General features: G+C 37.4%; 1 protein-coding gene across 1 annotated transcript; it reads left to right on the top strand.

The window, feature by feature from the left end:
- Positions 1-840: 840 nt before the first annotated feature.
- Positions 841-27,593, top strand: LOC138442158 (UDP-glucuronosyltransferase 2B4-like). Its single transcript, XM_069593128.1, has 6 exons — positions 841-1,720; positions 2,532-2,680; positions 9,539-9,670; positions 15,193-15,280; positions 16,142-16,361; positions 26,930-27,593. Exons 1-6 carry the CDS (start codon positions 991-993, stop codon positions 27,207-27,209), a joined length of 1,599 nt encoding a protein of 532 aa, XP_069449229.1. The 5' UTR covers positions 841-990; the 3' UTR covers positions 27,210-27,593.

Raw genomic sequence — 27,593 nt, 5'->3', positions numbered from 1 at the left:
ACCATCTGTTATCTTAAAAACATTGCTTTTTACAGTGCCTTATAAGGCCCATTTCTTGTTTTATTCTGAATTATTATTAATAATTGTACTGAATGTCACTCAGTGATAGATCATCCAAAAACCAAAGGCTTTATAACTCATGGTGGAACCAACAGCACTTACAAGGCCATCTGCCGTGAGATCCCTATGGTGGGCTTTCCTATGTTTACTGATCAACCTGATAACATCACCTGATGGCCCACAGCATACCAGGCTTCCCTGTCCTTCACCATCTCCCAGAGTTTGCTCACACTCATGTCCATTGAGTCAGTGATGCTATCTAACCATCTCATCCTCTGTTGTCTCCTTCTAACTGCCCACTGTCATCAGTAGGCAGATCGTTCAGACAAAATAATCAATATGGCAATAGTGATCATAAATTATACAATTGACCAGTCAAACTTAATTGATATCTTTAGAATTAATACATTACACTGAAAAAATCAGAACATACATCTTCAGCCTTTGCAAACTGCAGGATTTCTGCTGCTTTTTCATTTTAGTCCAGAACTTTCCCCAAATAAATTACATGATTTGCAGTTGATCATTTATTGTTTTTGCTGTTTCTGTGAGGGATACAATTGTTGTGACCTCATAACCCTCCATTTTGTTGATGTCACCTTATCTCTAATTCTGTGCCAAAGTGACTGCAGACACAAGAGCCTCTCACTTGCTATTGTTTTACACTAGTTAGTCTTCTTTCTCATAGAATATAATTGATGTGTGTGTACAAGAAGGGTGACAGCACTGACAAATCAATACTAAACACACTGTATAATCTGGAAACATTCTGCACTTTGCCTTTTCACTTGATTTCCACATCTGCTGACTATTCATGTAATCTACTTTTTTAAGGAATAGGAGTTATAATTTAACTTCTGGTTGATAACTTCTGGATATAAGCCTGAGCAATAGCAAAAGTTTACAGTAGTTATTTTTAAAGGACTGCATATGAGCAAGATGTCTATGAAAAGACTCTCGCTTCTGCTGCTGCTACAGCTGACTTGTTACTTTAGCGGTGGGAGTTGTGGAAAGGTGCTGGTGTGGCCGGTGGAATTTAGTCACTGGATGAATATGAAGACAATTCTGGAGGAACTTGTCATGAAGGGTCATGAGGTGACTGTTTTGATATCTTCAGCTTCCACTATTCCTAATTCCAGCAAACCATCTACTATGAGATTTGAGACTTTTCCTACAACTTTAACAAAAAGTGATTATGAGAATTTTATGGAACGTCTTCTTGAGGAATTGACATATGTGGCGAAAGATTCCTTTTGGTCCTATTTGGCAACAGTGAAACGTTCATTTTGGGAATTTTTTGATACTGCTCTAAGTATGTGTAAAGACGCTGTTTCCAACAAGAAATTAATGACAAAACTACAGGAATCAAGGTTTGATATCCTTATTGCAGATGCCGTTGGACCCTGTGGTGAACTGCTGGCTGAATTACTTAAAATACCATTCGTGTACAGTCATTACACCTCACCTGGCCATATAATTGAAAAGAATAGCGGAAGACTTCCATTCCCACCATCTTATGTACCTGTTATGTTTTCAGAATTAAGTGATCGCATGACATTCATGGAGAGGGTCAAAAATATGTTTTACACACTTTATTTTGACCTTTTCTTCACAGCATACAACGATAAGAAGTGGAATCAGTTTTACAGTGAAGTACTAGGTAAGTTGGGCTTCCTGGTAGCTCAGTGGTAGAGAATCTACCTGCCAAGGCAGGAGACACAGGATTGATCCTTTGGTCAGGAAGATCCCTTGGAAAGGAAATGGCATTCCATTCCAGTGTTTTTGCCTGGGAAATCCCATGGAAAGGGAAGCCTGTTGGGCTATAGTCCACGGAGTTGAAAAGAGTCAGTTATCACTTAGCAGCGAAACGACTAGGTAATTCATGTTTTTAGTTGGTAGAATGAAGTCTTATTTTTCCTAGTGCCTTGGAAGTTGAGTTTGTCTAAATATAAATTCACAAAAATTTATCTCAAATAAGTGAAACAGTGAAATAAAAATATAAAATGACCCTCAATCTAACAAATATTATGCAAACACTTAAATTAGAGGGTAGGGTAAAGCCCATTACTAGTATCGGATACCAGGAAGTCATTTACCACAGACTGAAGTACCTAGGACATCTGTAAGTTACTATCCAACTTACAAAACTTCTTTTTTTAACTTAAAGTCATTAAGAATCTCATAAACTGTCTTGATAAATGAAGACATGTACATTGAAAGTTATACACATATTTGTAGTATAAGTATCCAGTTAGCTTTTAGAAATTGTTTCTGCTTATGTAGAAACAGATGTATTCCAGATATACTTTATTATCCTATACTATGCTATGTATAGATTTATCAAGAAACAGACACATTCAAATATCGCTCCAAAACATCCCAAGTTCCTTTACAAAAATTATCTAATATATGCATATGACAATAGTCTCATTTGATCAAACATTTGTTGTTGTTTTCCTTTTTACTTTCAGGAAGATCTACTACCTTATCAGAGACGATGGGGAAAGCCGAAATGTGGCTCATTCGAAGCTACTGGGACTTTTCATTTCCTCGCCCACGACTACCAAATGTTGAATTTGTTGGAGGGCTCCACTGCAAACCTGCCAAACCTCTGCCTAAGGTCACCTACTCCTCCTTGCTGTTCTACGTGAACTTTGTGTTTTCAATAGGAATATTCTGCATTCTTTATTTAGAATGTTTGATTACAGGCAGTCAGATATGGGAACCTGGATAAAGTGAACTTTCACCTAGAAAGTGATATATTTCTGTATCAGCACATCTATCTGAATTTCATTATCATTACAGAATAAACTAGAGTACATGGGACACTTTGATAATACATCAATTAAACTGCAATTTCGTTATTCACACATAGAGAAGCATCATTCATTAAAGGACACATAGTTCTATATAAAAATATATATTTCATATAAATAAAATAATAGTGATATTATCACCTGGTGTTGCCATCCAAACACCTCATCTCACTATAATATGCTACATTATAATTATATTATAATTATTACAGGATAATTTTGTATATAGCATATTCCAGAAGTGAGTGCAAATATAGGCAAATGGTGTAGGCACAGTTTCTACCACCTGACAGTCCTCCTGAAATGACAGAACACAATCAAGTTGTAAAAAATGTTATAAGATGGAAAGACCAGAGTGCTAAAGAAATATTCAGCATGAATCATATAATGTATCTCTGATTCACAGACAATTATGAGATCTGAAGGATGCTCAGGAATAAACAGAGGAATAGGGCAGGGATGGAAGAAGATATGGACTTCTCTCGTAGCTCAGTTGGAAGAAGATATAAAAGAAAGGTAGCTGGAGTAGTAATGACAGTTGCCAAAAAGTCCAAGTTTAGTCTAGATAGGAAAAGGCTGAATAAAGAAGATGATGCTATAGAGGTAAGTTGGAAACAGATAATTGTAAAGATTGGAAACATCTAGTAGGGGCATTGGGAAGAATATTGAAAGGATTAAGAAAGAAAGAGGTGATGGCAGTGGTTTGGTCTCTAAGTTGCGTCCGACTCTTGCCATCACATGGACTACAGACTGCCAGGCTCCTCTGTCCATGGGATTCTCCAAGTGTGAATACTGGAGCGGGTTGCCATTTCCTTCTCCAGAGGATTTTCCCAACCTGGGAATCCAACCCAGGTCTCCTGCATTGCCGGCAGACTCTTTACTGACTGAGCTATGACAAAAACCCTGAGAAAGAGATAGTCATATATTATTAAAAATAAAAAGCAAGATGCCGTCACTGGGTTGGATTGTAAATGGTAAAGAGTAGGAAGAGACCATTTAGCAGATTATTGCTAGATATAGACAATAATGAGTGAAAGCTAGAGTACAGTATTCACAGAGATATCACATTAACTCATTTTTTTCTTTATTTTAAACTAATTTAATTGGAGGATAATTACTTTACATTATTGTGGTGGGTTTTGGCCTACATTGACATGAATCAGGATGATTTACTTTAAATAAATTTAAATAAATCTCTGGGTTGGGAATAAAAACGTACAGTTATATGTACATTCATTTCTATTGTTGGAAATGGGCATTTATTTTAGCTAGTGCTGTGGTGAAAAGCCTTAAAACTTACAAAAATACTTTAATATTTCATCTTCTTCATCTGATAACCAAAACCTTAAAAATTCCTGACATTTAAAATCTTTATATTAAATGCTGCTGCTGCTAAGTCACTTCAGTCATATGTGACGTTTTGTGACACTATGGACTGTAGCCCACCAGGCTCCTCTGTCCATGGGATTCTCCAGGCAAGAATACTGGCGTAGGCCGCCATTCCCTTCTCCAGGGGATCTTCCTGACTCAGAGATCAAATCCTGGTTTCCTGCACTCCAGGCACATTCTTTACCATCTGAGCCACTAGGAAATGTTAAATTATACTAAATCAGATACAATAAAATATATTAAAGGAGATACAATAAAAATGAGATACAATAAAATATTTACTTGGAAAATAACAAATATAATAAGATCACAGTTTTCTTGAACATTGAAAAGGCATAAGCTAGGATTACAACTTTTCGGATATATATCATAGTGGATTATTTGATTATAGGAAGAGAATAAAGATTAAAATGACAGCACACGTTTTAGCATAATGTCTTCAAAGTCCACCCATATTGTCCAAAATGGCAGGATTTCCTTCTTTCTCGTGGGTGAATAACATTTCATTCTGAGCACATGTGTCTCCGTGTGCGTGTGTGTGCATGTCTGTGTGTATCTATGAAACTTCTTTAAATAATTCATCCATTGGTGGGCACTTAAGTTTTTTCCCTCGGCTAATTGTGAATAATGCTGCAGTCAACATGGAGCCCATATACCTCTTCTATATCCGGTTTTTATTTCCTTTGACTCTATATCCAGAAGTAGAATTGCTGGATCATACAATAGATCTATCTTTAACTGTTTTAGGAACCTTCAATGTATGTTCCATAAGGGTTAAACCAATTTACATTCCCACTGAGAGTGTATAAGCATTCACTTTTCTCCACATTCTCACAACACTTTTCTCTTCTTGGTTATAGACTTTCTAATAGGGGGGAGGTAATATCTGATTGTGATTTTGAAATACATTTCCCTGATGATTACTGATGTTGAGTATCTTTTCCTATACCAGGTGACCATTTGGAAATCTTCTTTGTAAAGGGTCTATTTTGTTCATCTGCCCATTCTTTAATTGAATTTTGTTGTGTGAGTTGTGCATATATTCTGAATCTTAACCCCTCATTCAATATGTGGTTACAAAACTTTTCTTCCACTCTGTAGATCACATTTTCATCTTGTTGATTATTTCTTTTGCTGTGCAGAAGCTTTTAAGCTTGATGTAGCCCCACTTGTGATTTTTCCCTTTTGTTGTGGTCTAGATGTCCTATACAAAAACATCATTTTCCAGACGAGTGTCAAGGAGTTCCTAACCTTATATTTTCTTTTAGGGATGTTATGGTATCTGGTCTTGTGTTTAAGTCATTGATACATTGATACATTTTGAGTTGTTTTCGTGAGTGGTCTGGTTTTTTGTTTTTTTCATAGTTTATCCAGTTTTCTCAGAAAAGAAAGAAGTGACTAACATTTCCACAATTGGTGTTTTTGTCTCCCTTGCTCCCTTGTTGACTATTAGTTGAACCCTGTATGCTGTTCCATGGTCTATGTGTCTATTTGGGGGCCAGTACACTATTTGAAATATTGAAACTTTGTGGTAAATATGAAATTTCAAGGTGTGATTCTTTGGGCTTTTGGTAATGTCAACATTTTAGCAGTATTAGTCTTCTGGTCCATGTCATATGATGACTTTCCATTTATTTGTGTTTTCTTCTATTTCTACAATTTCTTATAGTTATCACTGTACAGTTCTTTCACTTCACTGATTAAATTTATTTCTAGTTATTTTCTTCCTTTTGATGCTATTGTGAATGGGATAGTTTTTTCCAGATGTTTCATTATTAGTACAGTGTAAGGAAACTGAATTCTATATAGTGGGAGTAGGCATCCTTATTTTGTTTCTGATTAGAGAAAAAGCTTTCAAGTGTTCACTGTTGAGTATAACGTTAGCTTTGGGCTTGTCATATATGTTCTTTATTACATTGAGATATGTTCCTTCTATACCCTATACGTTGAGGGTTTTATCATGAAAGAATGTCATATCATGTCAAAAGTTTTTTGGACATCTATTGAGATAGTCAAGTTATTTTATTGTTCATTCTATTTATCCTTGCATCACAGAGGTAAATCTCACATGATCTTACTATATAATTCTTTTTCTTTTCAGAGTAATAATCCCTTCATTTTACTTATTTTTTAAAAGTCTTTTGTTTTTTTTTTAATTTTTATTTTTACTTTATTTTAGTTTACAATACTGTATTGGTTTTGCCATACATTGACAGGAATCCACCACGGGTGTACATGACATCCCAAACATAAACCCCCCTCCCACCTCCCTCCCCACAACATCCCTCTGGGTCATCCCCGTGCACCAGCCCCAAGCATGCTGTAAACTGCATTGGACATAGACTGGTGATTTGATTCGTACATGATAGTATACATGTTTCATGCCATTCTCCCAAACAATCCCACCCTCTCCCTCTCCCTCTGAGTCCAGAAGTCCGCTATACACATCTGTGTCTTTTTTGCTGTCTTGCATACAGGGTCATCATTGCCATCTTTCTAAATTCCATATATATGCATTAGTATACTGTATTGGTGTTTTTCTTTCTGGCTTACTTCACTCTGTATAATCAGCTCCAGTTTCATCCATCTCATCAGAACTGGTTCAAATGTATTCTTTTAATGTGCTCTTGAATTTGGCTTGTTGATTGATATTTTGTTAGAATTTTTGCAACAATACTCAATCTGGATATTAACTTTAGTTTTCTCTTCTTGCAATGTGCTTATCTATTTGGTATCATGATCATGGTGATGACCTTGTAGGATGACTTTGGAAATGTTCCTACCCTCCTCTTTAATTTCTAGGATTTTTTGAAGAACTAGCATTAATTAGTCTATAATATTTCATAGAATACATCAGTGAAGCCATCAGGCCCTGGGCCTTTTGTGTGTTGATAGGTTTTTGATTACCAATTCAATTTCTTTACTTATTAGGGCTGTTCAGATTTTCTCCATCTTCCTGATTCAGTCTTGGTAGGTTCTGTTTTTAAGGAGTTCTCCATTCTTCTCATATATGGATTAATAATTTCTTAGCTTATAATTATTCAGGTAGTCACGGGATCCTATGTAATTTTTCAGTATTAGTTGGAATGTCTCCATTTCATTTCTAATCTTATTTATTTGAGTCACTTTTTTTCTTGATTAGTCTAACTAAAGGTTTTCAGTTTTGTTTATCTTTTTGAAAAACAGAGGACAAATACTATAAGAAATCACTTGTATATGAAATCTAAAAATACCAAGCTTGCAATAATAGAGAGTAATATGGTAGTTGCCAGGACTGAGAGTTGGAAGAACAGGAGAAATGTTGTTTAAGGATACAAATTTGCATTTCTTAGAAAATCAATACTAGAGATCTAAGGTGCAGAACAGTGAATATGCATACATGCTCAGTCATGTCTGACTCTTCGTGACCCTGTGAACTATAGCCAGCTAGTCTCCTCTGTCAATGGGTTTTCCCAGACAGGAATATTGGGGTGGGTTGTCATTCAACATTTGGAATTATTCTAATATAGAAAGTAACTTTTTTTTTAATCAGAAAGGATCAGGACCACAAAGCCAAATAATTCAGAAAAAAATCCAGGCAAATATGGATTCACCTGGAGCCTTATTTAGTTAGAACTGAATTACTCAAAAGCTGACCAGACCTGTGCTGCAGAAAGCCCTGGGCACCTTTTCCTCTGTGGAGTAGGTGCTCCCAGGAGGACTCATTGAAGTCAAGTTGAATGTCCTTCACTGCAGTTAGGCATAACACATCCATCTGTGACATTAATTATGCAAGTTCAGGACAAAGGCATCATATGTAAAGAAACACAGCAATATGGTCTCTCAAATAAGTAACTATACAAGTGTAAATTTGGATTATAAATAGAACTCACAGAACTATTTCATAGAACTTCCAAACTATAATACTTGACTCTTCAAGTCAGTAGTTAGTTTTTTAGACAGAGTTTGGAAATTATGACAAAGTCTAAGATGAAGAATAGGATTACAGAGCTGAATGAATGACATAAACTGATTCAGATCATATTTTTTTTCATAGTGCTCATAGTCAGGAAAAGAAATATTAATGAATAACGTAAATCATTCTCAAAAAGTCTGTCTGGAATAAATAAATGAGTTAGCAGAATTATAATAACAAAGAACCAAAGGGAGTTGAATCTGGCAAGTAACTTCCTTCCAAGAATCTATGTTAATAATTAACATCAAAACTAATGAAGAATCTGAGGATAATATAGTTTAATAGTATCTCCTTGTCACTACTAGTACTGGCTCTATCTTATTTCCTGCTTATACAGAAACACATTTGCACAAATATATATAATGGAAGAAATTGACCTCATATCACCCATTCTTTCCCCAGGATCTCAAGGATAAAAAATGTTTTAAAAAAATATAAAAAATAATATAAAGTCCCTCAAAAAAATTTTAATGATTTTATACTGTGAAATATTTATTAGTACAACTGACCAAAGTCCAAGATGTGAAGTTAATATGTCCAAGAGAATTGGGAGAGTGGGGTGGGTGAGGGAGGGAAATCACTCTCTTTGCTAACTGTATAGTATGTAATAAGAGTAATGTGTACTTTCTAATATAAAACCTGTCTACACATAGAGCTCAGCAATTCCTTTTCTGGATTTATATTCAAGATAATTGAAATTAGGATCCCAATGAGATATCTGTACAACATATTCATGAAGGCTCTATTCACAGGAGCCAAGAGGTTTAAGCAACCCAAATGTCCATCAACAGAGGAAGCAATAAACAAATATCATATATACAAACAATGTAACATTACTCACCTTTAAAAGGAAATTCTGACACATGTCACAACATGAATGAACCTTACATTAAGTGAAAATAACTAGTCAGAAAAAGACAAATACTCTACAATTCAACTTATAAGAAGTATCCAGACTGATCTCATTTGTAGAAACAAAGTAGAATGAAACTTGCCAAAGGCTAGAGAAAGAGGAAAGTAGAGTTTCGTAATGGTCGTAGAGTTTCGTAATGGTCATAGACTTCCAGTTTAGTCCGATGAAAAAGATCTGGAGATTGGTTGCACAATGTGAGTATGCTTAACACTACTATACTATACACTTAGGAACAATTAAGAAAGTAAATTTTATGCCATGTGTATCTTACCACAATATTTTTGTAAGAAATCTCTAATCTCGAGACAATTTCTGATTTTCTCTCTTTTTTGCTTGCAGCAATCCCTTCAATAATGTATGCTAAGTTGCTGCTGTTTTGTGATGGGGCAAATTCTTTTTTCACAGGAAATGGAAGAGTTTGTGCAGAGCTCTGGCGAAAATGGAATTGTGGTGTTTTCTTTGGGGTCAATGGTCAGTAACATGTCAGAAGACAGAGCCGAGGTGATTGCATCAGCCTTCGCTCAAATTCCACAAAAGGTAGATACAATAACTTAATCATGAACAACTATTTAATAAGTCTGTGAAACTCTGTAAAGAGATGATTTTAGACATTTCCTATCACTTTGTCACTTGTTCCTTTTCTTTGAAGGACTTCTGAGCACACAGCACACATACAGATGCTCTCGGGAGTTAAATTTTAACAATAAATGTAGTCATGCAATAGTGATTCAAGTCAAACAATTCCACTTTTCATTGTTTTTGGAAGTAGGGCTTAATAATTTGTAAGGTAAGAGAACATACTTCTTCAGCACCACTAATTAACATTATTAAAAAATTATGCTGATGTTGCTTAGTCATTAAGTCGTCTGAATCATTGCAATCCCATGGACTACAGCATGCTGGGCTCCCCTGTCCTTCACTATTACCCAGGGTTTGCCACGATTCATGTCCATTGATTTAGTGATGCTATCTTACCATGTCATCCTCTGCCAGCCCTTCTCCTTTTGCCTTCAACCTTTCCCAGATCAAGATCTTTCCAAACAGTTACCAGGTGGCCAGAGTATTGGAGCTTCCGCATCAGTACTTCCAATGAATATTCAAGATTGGTTTCCTTTAGGAATGACTGGTTTGATGTCCTTGCAGTCCAAGGGATTTTCAAGAATCTTCTCCAGCACCACAATTCAAAAGCATTACTCTTTAGCGTTTAACCTTCTTTAAGGACTTCTTGGGTGGCTCAGATGGTAAAGCTTATGCCTACAATGCAGGAGACCTGGGTTTGACCCCCTGGGTCAGGAAGATCCTCTGGAGAAGGAAATGGCAACCCACTCCAGTACTCTTGCCTGGAAAATCCCATGGATACAGGAGCCTGGTAGACCACAGTCTGTGGGGCCGCAAAGAGTAGGACATGACTGAGTGACTTCACCTTATCTTACCTTACCTAACCTTCTTTACTATCCAACTCTCATGTCCATACATGATTACTGGAAAAAAATATAGCTTTCGTTATGTGGACCTCTTTTGGCAGAATGATGTCTCTGCTTTTAATATTCTGTCTAGATTTGTCATAGCTTTTCTTTCAAGAAGCAAGTGTCTTTTCATTTCATGGCTACAGTCACCATCCACAATGCTTTTGGAGCCCAAGAAAATAAAATATGTCACAGCTTCCACATTTTCCCCATATATTTGCCATGAAGTGATGGGACCAGATGTCATGAACGTATTGTTTTGAATGTTGAGTTTTAAGACAGCTTTTTCACTTTCCTCTTTCACCCACATCAAGAGTCTCTTTCAGTTCAGTTCAGTCACTCAGTCGTGTCTGACTCTTTGTGACCCCATGAATTGCAGCACGCCAGGCCTCCCTGTCCATCACCAACTGCCAGAGTTCACTAAAACTCATGTCCCTGGAGCCAGTGATATCATCCAGCCATCTCATCCTCTGTCATCCCCTTCTCCTCCTGCCTCCAATCCCTCCGAGCATCAGAGTCTTTTCCAATGAGTCAACTCTTCGCATGAGGTGGCCAAGGTACTGGAGTTTCAGCTTTAGCATCAGTCCTTCCAATGAACATCCAGGGCTGATCTCCTTCAGAATGGAGTGGTTGGCTCTCCTTGCAGTCCAAGGGACTCTCTAGGGTCTTCTCCATCACCACAGTTCAAAAGCATCAATTCTTCGGCGCTCAGCCTTCTTCACAGTCCAACTCTCACATCCATACATAACTACTGGAAAAACCATAGCCTTGACTAGATGGACCTTTGTTGGCAAAGTAATGTCTCTGCTTTTGAATATGCTGTCTAGGTTGGTCATAACTTTCCTTCCAAGGAGTAAGCGTCTTTTAATGTCATGGCTGCAGTCACCATCTGTAGTGATTTTGGAGCTCAAAAAAATAAAGTCTGACACTGTTTCCACTGTTTCCCCATCTATTTCCCATGAAGTGATGGGACCAGATGCCATGATCTTCGTTTTCTGAATGTTGAGCTTGAAGCCAACTTTTTCACTCTCCTCTTTCACTTCATCAAGAGGCTTTTTAGTTCCTCTTCACTTTCTGCCATATGGGTGATGTCATCTACATATCTGAGGTTATTGATATTTCTCCCAGCAAGCTTGATTCCAGCTTGTGAGTCACTGAGCCCAGTATTTTACATGAGGCACTGTGCATATGTAAGTTAAGTAAGCAGAGTGACAATATACAGCTTTTGTGTACTCCTTTCCCCATTTGAACCAGTCTGTTGTTTCATGTCTGGTTCTAACTGTTGCTTCTTCACCTGCATACAAGTGTCTCAGGAGACAGTTAAGGTGGTCTGGTATTCCCAGCTCTTTAAGAATTTTCCACAGTTTGTTGGGATCCATACAGTCAAAGGTTAACATAGTCAGTGAAGCAGAAGTAGATGTTTTTCTGGAATTCTCTTGCTTTGTCTATGATCTAATGAATGATGGCAATTTGATCTGTGGTTCCTCTGCCTTTTCTAAACCCAGATTGCACATCTGGAAGTTCTTGGTTCATGTACTGCTCAGGCCGAGATAAATGATTTTTGAGTATTACCTTGCTAGCATGTGAAAGGAACATAATTTTACAGTACTTTGAACATTCTTTGGCATTACCCATCCTTGGGTTTGGAATGAAAACTGACCTTTCCCAGTCCTGTGACCACTGTTATGTTTTCCAAATTTGCTGACATATTGAGAGCAGTACTTCAACGGTATCATCTTTAGGATTTGAAATATTTCAGCTGAAATTCCACTAGCTTTCTTCTCAGTGATACTTCCTAGGGTCCCATTTTCTTCACACTCCAAGATGTGTGGCTCTAGATGAGTGACCACACCATCATGGTTATCCAGGTTACTAAGACCTCTTTTGTATAGTTCTTCTGTGTATTCTTGCCACCTCTTCTTAATATCTTCTGCTTCTGTTAGGTCCATAACATTTCTGTCCTTTATTGTGCCCATCTTTGCATGAAATGATCCCTTGGGATCTCTAATTTACTTGAAGAGATCTCTAGTCTTTCACATCCCATTGATTTCTCTATTTCTTTGCATTGTTCATTGAAGTCCTTCTTACCTCTCCTATCTATCCTCTGCAATTCTGCATTCAGTTGAGTATATCTTTCTTTTCCTTTCCCCCTTGGCTTTCACTCCCTTTCTTTTCTCAACTATTTATAAAGCCTCCTCAGATAACCATTTTGCCTTCTGGCATTTCCTTTTCTTTGGGATGGTTTCAATCGCTGCCTCCTGTACAATGTTACACTCCTCTATCCACAGTTCTTCAGGCACTCTGTATATCAGATATAATCCCTTGAATCTATTCATCACCTCCACTGTGTAATTAAATGGGACTTGATTTCTGTCATACCTGAATAGCTTAGCGGTTTTCCCCGCTTTCAATTTAAGTCTTTCTTCAATTCAAATCTGAATTTTGCACTCAGGTGCTCATGATCTGAACCACAGTCACTCCAGGTCTTGTTTTGCTGACTGTGTAGAGCGTCTATCTTTGGCTGTAAAGAATATAATTAATCTGATTTCAGTATTGACCATCTGGTGATGTCCATGTATAGAGTCATCAGTTGTTGGAAAAAGATGTTTACTATGACCAGTGTGTTCTCTTAACTAAAGTCTGTTAGCTTTTGCCTGCTTCTTTTAGTACTACAAGGCCAAACTTGCCTCTTATCCTAGGTGTCTCTTGACTTCTTACTTTTACATTCCTATCCCCATGATGAAAAGACTTCTTCTTTTTTTTTTTTTTTTTTTTACTGTTAATTCTAGAAGGTCTTGTAGGTCTTGCTGAAATCAATTGACTTCAGCTTCTTCAGCATTAGTGGTTGGGGCACAGACTTGGATTGCTGTGATGTTGAATGGTTTACCTTGGAAATGAACCAAGATCATTCTGTGGTTTTTGAGATTGCACCCAAGCACTGCATTTCAGACCTTTTTGTTAACTGTGAGGCTACTCCATTTCTTCTAAGGGATTCTTAACCACAGTAGTAGATATAATGGTCATCTGAATTAAATTCATTGAACTCGACCATTTTAGTTCATGGATTCCTAAGATGTTGATATTCACTCTTGCCATATCCTGCTTGACCATGTCCACCTACCTTGATTTCATTGGCCTCACATTCCAGGATCCTATGTTATTTACAGCATCAGACTTTCACCACCAGACACATCCACAACTAAGCATCATTTCTTCATTGGCCCAGTCACTTCATTCTTTCTGGAACTGTTAGTAATTGCCCTCCACTCTTCCTCAACAGCATATTGGACACCTTCTGACCTGGAGAACTCATCTTCCAGTGTCATATATTTTGTCTTTCCATACTGTTCATGTGGTTCTTATGGCACAAATACTGGAGTAGTTGTCCATTCCCTCCTCCAGTGGACCACAGTTTGTCAGAACACTCCGCTATGACCCATCTGCGCTTGGGTAGCCGTGCAGAGCATGGCTCATAGCTTCATTGAGTTACACAAGCCACTTTACCATGACAAGGCTGTGATCTATGAAGGGGATTAATAAATTATAAATAAGCCAAAATATTTATCTTAGGTGATTGACTGCATACGTTTTCTTCTTTGTAATCAAAACGTGTAAAATTCTAATAAAATAATTTCCCATTTTAACTACTTGATATAAGTAAACTCTTTTATAGCAGTCAAAAATAAATCAGTGAATATTGACTTTTGAAAATGAGCACTAGCATATAAAGAAAGCAAATGAATATGTAGCTTATGTGCAATCTGCCAGTGACTTTTTGTATTAGAAATAAAACCACCTATCCATGAAAGAAAAGCTATGACTAGTCTAGACAGTGCATTAAAAAGCAAAGACAGCACTTTCCTGGACAAGTCCATATAGTCAAAGCTATGGTTTTTCAGTAGTCATATATGGATGTGAGAGTTGGACCATAAAGAAGGCTGAGTGCCAAAAAATTGATGCTTTTGAATTGTGGTGTTGGAGAAGACTCTTGAGAGTCCCCTGGACAGCAGGATCTAACTGGTCATTCCTAAGTTAATTAACTTTGAATATTCATTGGAAGGACTGATGCTAGAGCTGAAGCTCCAATACCTTTGGCCACCTGATGCAAAGAGATGACTCATTGAAAAAGACCTTGATGCTGAGAAAGATTAAGGGCAGGAGGGAAAGGGAGTGACAGAGGATGTGTTGCTTGGATAGCAACACCGAATCAATGGATATGAATATGAGAAACTTCTGAGAGATAGTTGGAAGGACAGGGAAGCCCAGCATGCTGCACTCCATGGAGTGCAAAGAGTTGGACAAAACTTAGTGACTGTAAAGCAACAACAAAGCAGTTTTTTTTTTTTTAATATTTGAATTGGTCATTGAAAATCTCACTTGTCTCTGCCATCATGTGAACATAATTAATACATCAAACGTAGGTATTCCTATTTATGTCTTTGTATTACTAGTTACCATTACTTAATATCTCTTCATTTCCTTACATGTCATCTGGAAGGCATGTAATTATATGTATCTTAGTCAATTTAGAAAGTATTAGTATAACTTTGAAGTTCAACTCATAAAATAAAGTATTTCCTTTACTTTTAACAGGTGCTATGGAGATATGATGGCAAAAAACCAGATAACTTAGGACCCAACACCCGGTTGTATAAATGGCTTCCCCAGAATGACCTTCTTGGTGAGACTTGTCACAACAAATATGAAAACATGAGTAACAGCCGAGCAGAGTGAGAGTGCTTCAACAGGAAACACACTTACAAAGCAATTATTAAAACACTGAAACAGAAAACTTTACTACTTTATTATAATTTTCTTTGCTATGAGAAAAAAAAGGAGAACACATAATAGTTGTCAGTTTATTCTACATAGTCACATCCCTCACGGCCAGAATCTTTACTTCAGCTGTAATTACTTCTCACAGTGAACTTTTCAATAATTTCCTGGATTGTTGTTCTGTCTCTGAATTCTTTTCTTATACTTATCATTTCCATTCTGTAGAGGTATGTTAAATGCTACTAAAAATAAGAACTCTTCTGCCATTACCAATGACTCTCAATTTCCTATTAAAAAAAACACACAATCATTTTTGTGAAGCAATAACACACTTCATGATAAAATGTAGCTTTTCCTTCCTCTGGTTCCAGTGCCACTACCATTATCCTTCTTTTCCCCTGACACCATTCCTATCAAACTAAATGACTTCACTATATCTTTAGGTGAATAAATTCTGGCATGCCCTCCTCTTTCTTTGCACATGTGGTTTCTTTCACCCAGAATGGTCTTTCAAGTTGTTCACCTGCCAATCCTGGATTCATTTGTGATGTTCAAGTGACTCAGCACTTCTTTCCCAAAATCTTCATTTACCCCTTCAGCAGACATAGCTGTTTCTTCTCTGAGTTCTGAAAGCAAGTTAAAAGCACTTTCAATATACATAATAATGTTATCTAAAAGATACTGCTTCTTCCAGTGCCTTATAATACCCATTTCTCATTTTACTCTTGTATAATTAATAATCTTCCTGAAATTCACTCAATCCTAGGCCATCCAAAAACCAAAGCCTTTATAACTCATGGTGGAAGCAATGGTGTTTATGAGGCCATCTATCATGGGATCCCTATGGTGGGCACTCCTTTGTTTGCTGATCAAGCTGATAACATCGCTCGAATGAAATCCAAGGGAACAGCTGTCAGGTTGGACTTGGAAACAATGTCAACAAGAGATTTGCTCGATGCACTGAAGGAAGTCATTAATAATCCTTCGTGAGTATATATATATATTTTTTTTTTCTTTGCTAGCCAATCTTTCTAGGGAAGTTCGCATCTGAAGGCGAGGGAGGCAGCCATGAGTCTCCACATAAGCACAATGAGGTGTAAGATTTGCTCAATGTTTTGAAAACAGACAAAAATAACGGTTTGTGAATGTCACATTAAGTTTTTTTCATGGTTTTATGGAAAAGGTTTGTCAGCGTTTTAAAGATAGTGGAGAAATTTTGAAAACTAAATCATTAGAATAAGAAGAACCATTGAAATTCTAATGGATTAAGAAGCATTGAGAACAAAGTTATTGTAGGCAACCATGAACAATATGGATACTCATCTGCCCACTTTACTCTTTCAGCATATGAACTTGTCAAATGTTTTTTTTTTTTTAATTTTTTATTTTTACTTTATTTTACTTTACAATACTGTATTGGTTTTGCCATACATTGACAGGAATCCACCACGGGTGTACATGCGTTCCCAAACATGAACCCCTCTCCCACCTCCCTCCCCATAACATCTCTCTAGGTCATCACCATGCACCAGCCCCAAGCATGCTGTATCCTGCGTTGGACATAGACTGGCAATTCGATTCTTACATGACAGTACACATGTTACAATGCCATTCTCCCAAATCATCCCACCCTCTCCCTCTCCCTCTGAGTCCAAAAGTCTGTTATACACATCTGTGTCTTTTTCCTGTCTTGCATACAGGGTCGTCATTGCCATCTTTCTAAATTCCATATATATGTGTTAGTATACTGTATTGGTGTTTTTCTTTCTGGCTTACTTCACTCTGTATAATCGGCTCCAGTTTCATCCATCTCATCAGAACTGATTCAAATGTATTCTTTTTAATGGCTCAGTAATACTCCATTATGTATATGTACCCCAGCTTTCTTATCCATTCATCTGCTGATGGACATCTAGGTTGTTTCCATGTCCTGGCTATTATAAACAGTGCTGCGATGAACATTGGGGTACATGTGTCTCTTTCAATTCTGGTTTCCTCGGTGTGTATGCCCAGCAGTGGGAGTGCTGGGTCATAAGGCAGTTCCATTTGAAATTTGTTAAGGAATCTCCACACTGTTCTCCATAGTGGCTGTACTAGTTTGCATTCCCACCAACAGTGTGGGAGGGTTCCCTTTTCTCCACACCCTCTCCAGCATTTATTGTTTGCAGATTTTTGGATCCCAGACATCCTGACTGGTGTGAAGTCGAACCTCATTGTGGTTTTGATTTGCACTTCTCTAATAATGGGTGATGTTGAGCATCTTTTCATGTGTTTGTTAGCCATCCGTATGTCTTCTTTGGAGAAATGTCTATTTAGTTCTTTGGCCCATTTTTTGATTGGGTCATTTATTTTTCTGGAATTGACCTGCATAAGTTGCTTGTATATATTTGAGATTAGTTGTTTGCCAGTTGCTTCATTTGCTATTATTTTCTCCCATTCAGAAGGCTGTGTTTTCACCTTGCTTATATTTTCCTTTGTTGTGCAGAAGCTTTTAATTTTAATTAGATCCCATTTGTTTATTTTTGCTTTTATTTCCAGAATTCTGGGAGGTGGATCATAGGGGATTCTGCTATGATTTATGTCGGAGAGTGTTTTGCCTATATTCTCCTCTAGGAGTTTTATAGTTTCTGGTCTTACATTTAGATCTTTAATCCATTTTGAGTTTATTTTTGTGTGTGGTGTTAGAAAGTGATCTAGTTTCATTCTTTTACAAGTGGTTGACCAGTATTCCCAGCACCACTTGTTAAAGAGATTGTCTTTACTCCATTGTATATTCTTGCCTCCTTTGTCAAAGATAAGGTGTCCATATGTGTGTGGATTTATCTCTGGACTTTCTATTTTGTTCCATTGATCTATATTTCTGTCTTTGTGCCAGTACCATACTGTCTTGATGACTGTGGCTTTGTAGTAGAGCCTGAAGTCAGGCAAGTTGATTCCTCCAGTTCCATTCTTTCTCAGGCTTGCTTTGGCTATTCGAGGTTTTTTGTATTTCCATACAAATCTTGAAATGATTTGTTCTAGTTCTGTGAAAAATATGGCTGGTAGCTTGATAGGGATTGCATTGAGTTTGTAAATTGCTTTGGGTAGTATGCTCATTTTCACTATATTGATTCTTCCACTCTATGAACATGGTATATTTCTCCATCTATTAGTGTCCTCTTTGATTTCTTTCATCAGTGTTTTATAGTTTTCTATATATAGGTCTTTAGTTTCTTTAGGTAGATATATTCCTAAGTATTTTATTCTTTTCATTGAAATGGTGAATGGAATGTTTCCTTACTTTCTTTTTCTACTTTCTCATTATTAGTGTATAGGAATGCAAGGGATTTCTATGTGTTGATTTTATATCCTGCAACTTTACTATATTCATTGATTAGCTCTAGTAATTTTCTGGTGGAGTCTTTAGGGTTTTCTATGTAGAGGATCATGTCATCTGCAAATGGTGAAAGTTTTACTTCTTCTTTTCCAGTTCGGATTCCTTTCATTTCTTTTTCTGCTCTGATTGCTGTGGCCAACACTTCCAGAACCATGTTGAATAGTAGCGGTGAAAGTGGGCACCCTTGTCTTGTTCCTGACTTTAGGGGAAATGCTTCCAATTTTTCACCATTGAGGATAATGTTTGCTGTGGGTTTGTCATATATAGCTTTTATTATGTTGAGGTATGTTCCTTCTATTCCGGCTTTCTGGAGAGTTTTTATCATAAATGGATGTTGAATTTTGTCAAAGGCCTTCTCTGCATCTATTGAGATAATCATATGGCTTTTATTTTTCAATTTGTTAATGTGGTGAATTACATTGATTGATTTGTGGATACTGAAGAATTCTTGCATCCCTGGGATAAAGCCCACTTGGTCATGGTGTATGATCTTTTTAATGTGTTGTTGGATTCTGATTGCTAGAATTTTGTTGAGGATTTTTGCATCTATGTTCATCAGTGATATTGGCCTGTAGTTTTCTTTTTTTGTAGTATCTTTGTCAGGTTTTGGTATTAGGGTGATGGTGGCCTCATAGAATGAGTTTGGAAGTTTACCTTCCTCTACAATTTTCTGGAAGAGTTGGAGTAGGATAGGTGTTAGCTCTTCTCTAAATTTTTGGTAGAATTCAGCTGTGAAGCCGTCTGGACCTGGGTTTTTGTTTGCTGGAAGATTTCTGATTACAGTTTCAATTTCTGTGCTTGTGATGGGTCTGTTAAGATTTTCTATTTCTTTCTGGTTCAGTTTTGGAAAATTGTACTTTTCTAAGAATTTGTCCATTTCTTCCACGTTGTCCATTTTATTGGCATATAACTGGTGATAGTAGTCTCTTATGATCCTTTGTATTTCTGTTGTCTGTTGTGATCTCTCCATTTTCATTTCTAATTTTATTGATTTGATTTTTCTCTCTTTGCTTCTTGATGAGTCTGGCTAATGGTTTGTCAATTTTATTTATCCTTTCAAAGAACCAGCTTTTTGATTGGCTTTGTTGATTTTTGCTATGGTCTCTTTTGTTTCTTTGGCATTTATTTCTGCCCTAATTTTTAAGATTTCTTTCCTTCTACTAACTCTGGGGTTCTCCAATTCTTCCTTTTCTAGTTGCTTTAGGTGTAGAGTTAGGTTATTTATTTGACTTTTTTCTTGTTTCTTGAGGTATGCCTGTATTGCTATGAACTTTCCTCTTAGCACTGCTTTTACAGTGTCCCACAGGTTTTGGGTTGTTGTGTTTTCATTTTCATTAATTTCTATGCATATTTTGATTTCTTTTTTGATTTCTTCTGTGATTTGTTGGTTATTCAGAAGTGTGTTGTTCAACCTCCATATGCTGGAATTTTTAATAGTTTTTCTGCTGTAATTGAGATCTAATCTTAATGCATTATGGTCAGAAAAGATGCTTGGAATGATTTCGATTTTTTTGAATTTTTCAAATTTAGATTTATGGCCCAGGATGTGATCTATCCTGGAGAATGTTCCATGAGCACTTGAGTAAAAGGTGAAATTCATTGTTTTGGGGTGAAATGTCTTTAGATATCAATTAGGTCTAACTGGTCTAATGTATCATTTAAAGTTTGTGTTTCTTTGTTAATTTTCTGTTTAGTTTATCTGTCCATAGGTGTGAGTGGGGTATTAAAGTCTCCCACTATTATTGTGTTATTGTTGATTTCCCCTTTCATACTTGTTAGCATTTGTCTTACATACTGCGGTGCTCCTATATTGGGTGCATATATATTTATAATTGTTATATCTTCTTCTTAGATTGATCCTTTGATCATTATGTAGTGGCCTTCTTTGTCTCTTTTCACAGCCTTTGTTTTAAAGTCTATTTTATCGGATATGAGTATTGCCACTCCTGCTTTCTTTTGGTCTCTATTTGCATGGTACATCTTTTTCCAGCCCTTCACTTTCAGTCTGTATGTGTCCCTTGTTTTGAGGTGGGTCTCTTGTAAGCAGCATATAGAGGGGTCTTGTTTTTGTATCCATTCGGTCAGTCTTTGCCATTTGGTTGGGACATTGAACCCATTTACGTTTAAGGTAATTATTGATAAGTATGATCCCGTTACCATTTACTTTATTGTTTTGGGTTCAGGTTTATGCACCCTTTTTGTGTTTCCTGTCTAGAGAATATCCTTTAGAATTTGTTGGAGAGCTGGTTTGGTGGTGCTGAATTCTCTCAGCTTTTGCTTGTCTGTAAAGCTTCTGATTTCTCCTTCGTATTTGAATGAGATCCTTGCTGGGTACAGTAATCTGGGCTGTAGGTTATTTTCTTTCATCACTTTAAGTATGTCTTGCCATTCCCTCCTGGCCTGAAGAGTTTCTATTGAAAAATCAGCTGTTATCCTTATGGGAATCCCCTTGTGTGTTATTAATTGTTTTTCCCTTGCTGCTTTTAATATTTATTCTTTGTGTTTGATCTTTGTTAATTTGATTAATATATGTCTTGGGGTATTTTGCCTTGGGTTTATCCTATTTGGAACTCTCTGTGTTTCTTGCACTTGGATGATTATTTCCTTCCCCATTTTAGGGAAGTTTTCAACTATTATCTCCTCAAGGATTTTCTCATGGTCTTTCTTTTTGTCTTCTTCTTCTGGAACTCCTATAATTCGAATGTTGGAGCATTTCATATTGTCCTGGAGGTCTCTGAGATTGTCCTCGTTTCTTTTCATTCATTTTTCTTGTTTCCTCTCTGATTCATTTATTTCTACCATTCTATCTTCTATTTCACTAATCCTATCTTCTGCCTCCGTTATTCTGCTATTTGTTTCCTCCAGAGTGTTTCTGATCTCATTTATTGCATTATTCATTATATATTGACTCTTTTTTATTTCTTCTAGGTCCTTGTAAAACCTTTCTTGCATTTTCTCAATCCTTGTCTCTAGGCCATTTCTCTGTGATTCCATTTTGATTTCAAGATTTTGGATCATTTTCACTATCAATATTCAGAATTCTTTCTCAGGTAGATTCCCTACCTCTTCCTCTTTGGTTTGGTTTGGTGGGCAACTCTCCTGTTCCTTTACCTGCTGAGTATTCCTCTGTCTCTTCATCATGGTTATATTGCTGCGTTTGGGGTAGCCTTTTTGTATTCTGGGAATTTGTGGAGTTCTCTTTATTATGGAGCTTCCTCACTGTGGGTGGAGTTGCATCAGTGGCTTGTCTAGGTTTCCTGGATAGGGAGGCTTGTGTTGGAGTTATGGTGGGTGGAGCTGGGTTTCTTCTCTCTGGAGTGCAGTGGAGTGACCAGTAATGGGTTATGAGACGTCAAAGGTTTTGGAGTAACTTTGAACTGCCTGTATATTGAAGCTCAGGTGTGTGTTCCTGTATTGCTGGAGAATTTGCGTGGTATGTTTTGTTCTGGAACTTGTTGGTCCTTGGGTGGAGCTTGGTTTCAGTGTAGATATGGAGGCATTTGATGAGCTCCTATTGCTTAATGTTCCCTGAATTCAGGAGTTCTCTGATGTTTTCAGGCTTTGGACTTAAGCCTCCTGCTTCTGGTTTTCAGTTTTATTTTTACAGAGGCCTCTAGACTTCTCCATCTATATAGCACTGATGATAAAACATCTAGGTTAAAGATGAAAAGTTTCTCCACATTGAGGGACACCCAGAGAGGTTCACTGAGTTACAAGAAGAGAAGAGGGAAGGGGTAATTAGAGGTGACTGGAATGAGATGCGGTGAGATCAAAAGAGGAGAGAGCAAGCTAGCCAGTAGTCACTTCCTTATGTGCGTTCCATAGTCTGGATGGCTCAGAGGTATTTACAGAGTTATACAGGGAAGAGGAGAGGGAGGAAGTAGATAGAGGTGGCCAGGAGGATAAGAGAGAGGAATGAGAAGGAGAGAGACAAATCCTGCCAGTAACCAGTTCCTTAGGTGTTCTCCACCATCTGGAACACACAGGGATTCACAGAGTTGGATAGAGAAGAAATGGGGGAGAAAAGAGACAGAGGCCACCTGGTGGAGAAAAAGAGAGTCCAAAGGAGGAGAGAGTGGTCAAGCCAGTAATCTCGGTCTCAGGTAAAATTGGGTAGTGAAGTTTGGGTTTTTAAATGTACAAAATTGACAACAAAAACCAAAGAGCAAAGATTAAAAATCTAGAGTAGAGGTTGGATTTTCAAAAATACAATATTAAAGAAAAGAAGCAGAATGAAAAAGGAAAAAAGGAAAAAAAAGGAAAGATAAAAAAAGGCACAAGAATTATTTAAAAAAAAAAAAACAATACCAACAACCACCCAAAGACTATATATGGTGTTTGCCTTAAAAAAAAAAAAAAAGAGTCGTTTGTTTTTTTTTAATAGTAATAATAGGTTATAGAAATAAAAATTAGAGGAGAAATAGAAGACTTAACTATAAAAAAAAGTTAGAAAAAAAAGGAATGATTTTTAAAATAGTAAAAATATATCTAGCCCTTCTCTGATGTTGTGGGCAGTGTGGGGTCACTTCCAAGGCGGTTCCGTCTGTTTAGCTTCTTCTGTTTGCTGGTTTTTTAGGCTCCCTAGTTCGGTCGTGCTGTGGGGAGGGGGGATGCTGCAAACAAATAGCGCTGGCGTGTGCACACAGTGTCTCAGCCCCGCTGGACCTGTCCCTTCTCATGGTGTACAAACTGCTCTGGCTCTACAATGCTCAGCCAGGAACCTTCTAGGGCCGGTCCTAGGCTGCGTGCACTTCCCCAGTCTAAGCTGCTCTGGTTCCGTGCTCAGGTAGCCCTCAGAGGCACAGATTCGGTTGGGACTGCATTTTGTGCCCTTCCCGGGTGCGAGTAGCTCAGGAGTTTGGAGAGCGCAATCACTGCGACTTGTCGCCTTTTCTGCCTCTGCTGCTCAGTTTTCTGGGTGGACTGCTGGCGCCCCTTGTGAGGCAGATGGTGACTGTCAAGCACCCCCAGAAGTTGTAGCAAAGAAGCCTGCTTGCAGTTTGGCAAGTGAAGTCTCTCTGGGTCTGCAATTGCCACTTTCCAGCCCTTATGGCTCTGGCTGCCTGTCCCCGGCAGGGGATGGTGTGCAGCCAGCTTTTTCCATTCCGTCCTTTGTTCTGTGCTCGGTCCTGGTGCTGTCTTATGTTCGAGCTTTTCGCGTGGTAGCTATCCCACAGTCTGGTTTGCTAGCCCAAGTTAGATCGTTCTGGTTGCGAGTGGGGTGTTCCTGCCCGATTCTTACAAAGCACTGCAGCCCGTGACGCGCTTCTCTGCCCTGCCCCCACTTCCCAATGGCAGATGCAGGCGTCTGTGCTGCTTTTCCGCTGGGGGAGTTACTGGTGGGCTTGTAATCTCTTGGTTTTAATTATTTATTTATTTTTCCCTTCCTGTTATGTTGCCCTCTGTGTTTCCAAGGCTCACCACAGACTCGGCAGGGAGAGTCTTTCCTGGTGTTTGGAAACCCCTCTTCTTAAAATTCCCTTCCCGGGACGGGCTTCCCTTCCCAGGACAGAGCTCCTTCCCCACCTCCTTTGTCTCCTTTTTCATCTTTTATATTTTTTCCTACCTGTTTTTGAAGACAATGGTCTGCTTTTCTGCTTGCCTGATGTCATCTGCCAGCCTACAGAAGTTCTTTTGTGGAGTTTGCTCAGCGTTGAAATGTTCTTTTGAGGAATTTGTGAGGGAGAAAGTGGTCTTCCCATCCTATTCCTCCACCATCTTAGGACCGCCACAAATATTTTAAACTCTTAAAAGATAGTTTATTTTCAGTAAACCACCATGACATAATCCATTTCAAATTCCAATTACATTTACTATTTTCCAAGTTTTCTATGCTAATATTTTGACTCCATCTCTGATAAATGATAAACAGCTATAATTTTCTAACTACCCAGTTTCAAATATGTATATCCTATTTATAAATGTGGGTATATTTTTGTTTTGTCTTGTTTTTTAATTTTTTTACTGTGCTCATTTTGTCTTGTTTGGAAGAATTATAAAATCTAACATAATTGACTTGGGAAGAATATGTTAATATGAAAAAGTGAAAGTGTTGGTTTCTCAATTGTATTTGACTCTTTGGGACCCCATAGACTGTATCCCACCAATCCTCAGTCCATGGAATTTTCCAGGCAAGAACATGGGAGTAGGTAGCCACTCCCCTCTCCAGAGGATCTTGCTGACCCAGGGATCAAACCAGGTCTCTGCATTGCAGGCCGATTCTTTAAATCTGAGCCTCCAGGGAATCCCATATGTTGGGATATTCCTTCTTTTAAAAAATGGTACGCAATTTTTACAGGTTATTTTCCATTTACAGTAATTACCAAATAGTGGTTAAATTTCCAGTGTTGTATAACACCTCCTTGAGCTTATGTTATTCCCAGTAATTTTGCCTCCTACTCCCCCACCTGTGTGTTTCTACTGCCCCAAATCTGGTGGCCAATAGATTGTTCTCTGTATCTGCTAGTCTGTAATAATATTTGATCCCATCATTCATACATGGTAAACAACTAGAATTTTCTAATTTTCTCAATTACAACTACGTAGATACAGCTTATAAATGTAAGTATATTCAGAGTTCTTTTATTCGTGCTCATTTTTGTCTTATTTGCGATAGGTAGTTATGTTGGGATATCCCTATTTAAAAAACACATTTTCTGAAAACAGAAATATTTAATTTCCAAATCACTTCAGGATATACATGAATTTCAATGACACAATTATATTAATATCACAAATATGATGTATATATTCCCCCTTTTTGTCATAATGCCTTTGTGAAGGAAGCATTTTGAGAATGTGCCAGTAATGGCAGCAAAATGCATTGTGTTTTATAAGCAGTGTTATTTAAATTTAATTTTAGCACAGCTATTGTCATAAGTGAGCAGCATAAAAAGCACTTTTTTTCTTTTTTTGAAAGAAGCAAATGTTTCTTTTGCTGTTTTTATGTAAATGTACATATCTCTAGTATATTTGTATGCCTTTTTAATTTTTAATAATGTAATGTTGGTGTCAAAAATGAAAATATACTGAATGTTCATGATATGCTACATGTTGTATTTAGTAAAACAGTGTTACTTTACACATTTTAAGTAACTTCTTTATTGTAGTCTATTCCTCTTGTATTAAATATATATTTCCAGGATTACTGCAGTCTTTGCAAAAACCCAGTGCTCCTCCTGTGTTTTTGACAGTAAAGGGAGAAAAGTTACTTCCATTGTTATTACCACACTGCCATGTTATAGCACTTTGTGATTTAAGGTTCATGAGCTATATCTCTTTATTCTTCCTTCTTGGCTATTAGTCTGCCATTATTTCAGTAATAGAAACAAGTGTGTCTGCCATGCCTGAGAGTGAAATGTTGAGCCTTCTCCAGAAGGCTCCTGACAAAGAACCAGAACAACAATACAAGAACCAGAACAACAGTACTAGTAAGCATTCACTGAGTGTCTACTGCATGCTAGGAATGCCTCTAAGAATCAATACAATATTCTCAAAATAATTAGATACTATTCCTAGCCATTTTATATAACAATGAAAAAACTGAGAAACAGATTCTATCATAATTGAGCCCTCCAGAGTAAAATTAGAAGTTTAAAAAATAAAAATGTTTTTAAATGTTAGTAAAATGTTAGTAAAATTAATTTTCTTAAAAATAATCAGAGGAACAGAAAAATAAAAAAGCAGCGAACAAAGTAAGAGTCAGGAATCAAACTGAGTCAATCTACTTCCACACTCTCAACCACCACTTCACTAATGTAAGACCAGCCCTGTCTGGACATGTCTCCAAACCTCATCCCTGATTTACCTGCTATATCTAGATTATAACATTTTGAAATACATCTACCAGGTCTATTAACAATTCTTTATGAGATAATTCAAATTTTGGACAAATATATTATGAATTTCTTTTCTTTTCTTTCCCTTTGGGACAGCTTGTTCCATTCTTTAGAATACACAATCTTGTTCTCTCCCATTTTCTTTCTTTTCTTTGTAGCTTGAAAACTGTGCATTTAAGGAATCCTAGCCCATAAGCTAATATCTCAATAATCACCTCGGAGACAATTATCTGTTTTTCTTCCACTCTGTGTTGCAGTCTGTTACCATCTGCAAGGAATTTTCACATCTTTATCTATTATAGCTCATTCCATAAATGATAACTGTTTGATTTTCCTTCAGCTACAAAGAGAATGTGATGAGATTATCAGCCATTCAACATGATCAGCCTATGAAGCCCTTGGACAGAGCAGTCTTCTGGATCGAGTTTGTCATGCGCCACAAAGGAGCCAAGCACTTGCGGCCAGCTCTCCATGACCTCACCTGGTTCCAGTACCACTCTCTGGATGTCATTGGGTTCCTGCTGGCCTGTGTGGCAACTGCCATATTTGTCATCACAAAATGTTGTCTATTTTGTTGCTGGAAGTTTGCTAAAACAGGAAAGAAGGGGAAAAGAGACTAGCTGTATCTGAGACTCAGCGCAGGTGTCCCCAACCTCTGAGATCGAATGCCTGATGATCTGAGGTGGAGCTGATGCAATGATAGAAATAAAGTGAGCAATACATGTAATGTGCTTGAATCGTCCCAAAACCATTGCTTCCTATCCCAGTCCATGGAAAAATGGTCTTCCATGAAACTGGTTCCTGGGGCCTAAAAGTTTGGGTACTGCTGCTCTAGCACTTCTGCCTCATAAGTAGAACTCCTCCATAAAGTGATGTGGGTATGTATTGAAATTTATTATTTTAATGCAAAAGTATACTAAAAAGATGTGGTTGAATTTAACTGTTTTTCGCATGTTGGGTGTGGAAACAAGAGCAATAAAAGTCTATTCACAGTATCCATATTA

This window comes from Ovis canadensis, chromosome 6, assembly GCF_042477335.2.
Source record: "Ovis canadensis isolate MfBH-ARS-UI-01 breed Bighorn chromosome 6, ARS-UI_OviCan_v2, whole genome shotgun sequence".
NCBI lineage: Eukaryota > Metazoa > Chordata > Mammalia > Artiodactyla > Bovidae > Ovis > Ovis canadensis.
This window is presented reverse-complemented; position numbering and strand designations above follow the sequence as displayed.

Coding starts and splice junctions, on each gene's coding strand:
- LOC138442158 (XM_069593128.1), top strand. CDS start 991: ATGAGCAAGATGTCTATGAAAAGACTCTCGCTTCTGCTGCTGCTACAG. Junction 1,721..2,531: donor GTTTTACAGTGAAGTACTAG/GTAAGTTGGGCT, acceptor TTTTACTTTCAG/GAAGATCTACTACCTTATCA. Junction 2,681..9,538: donor CTGCCAAACCTCTGCCTAAG/GTCACCTACTCC, acceptor CTTTTTTCACAG/GAAATGGAAGAGTTTGTGCA.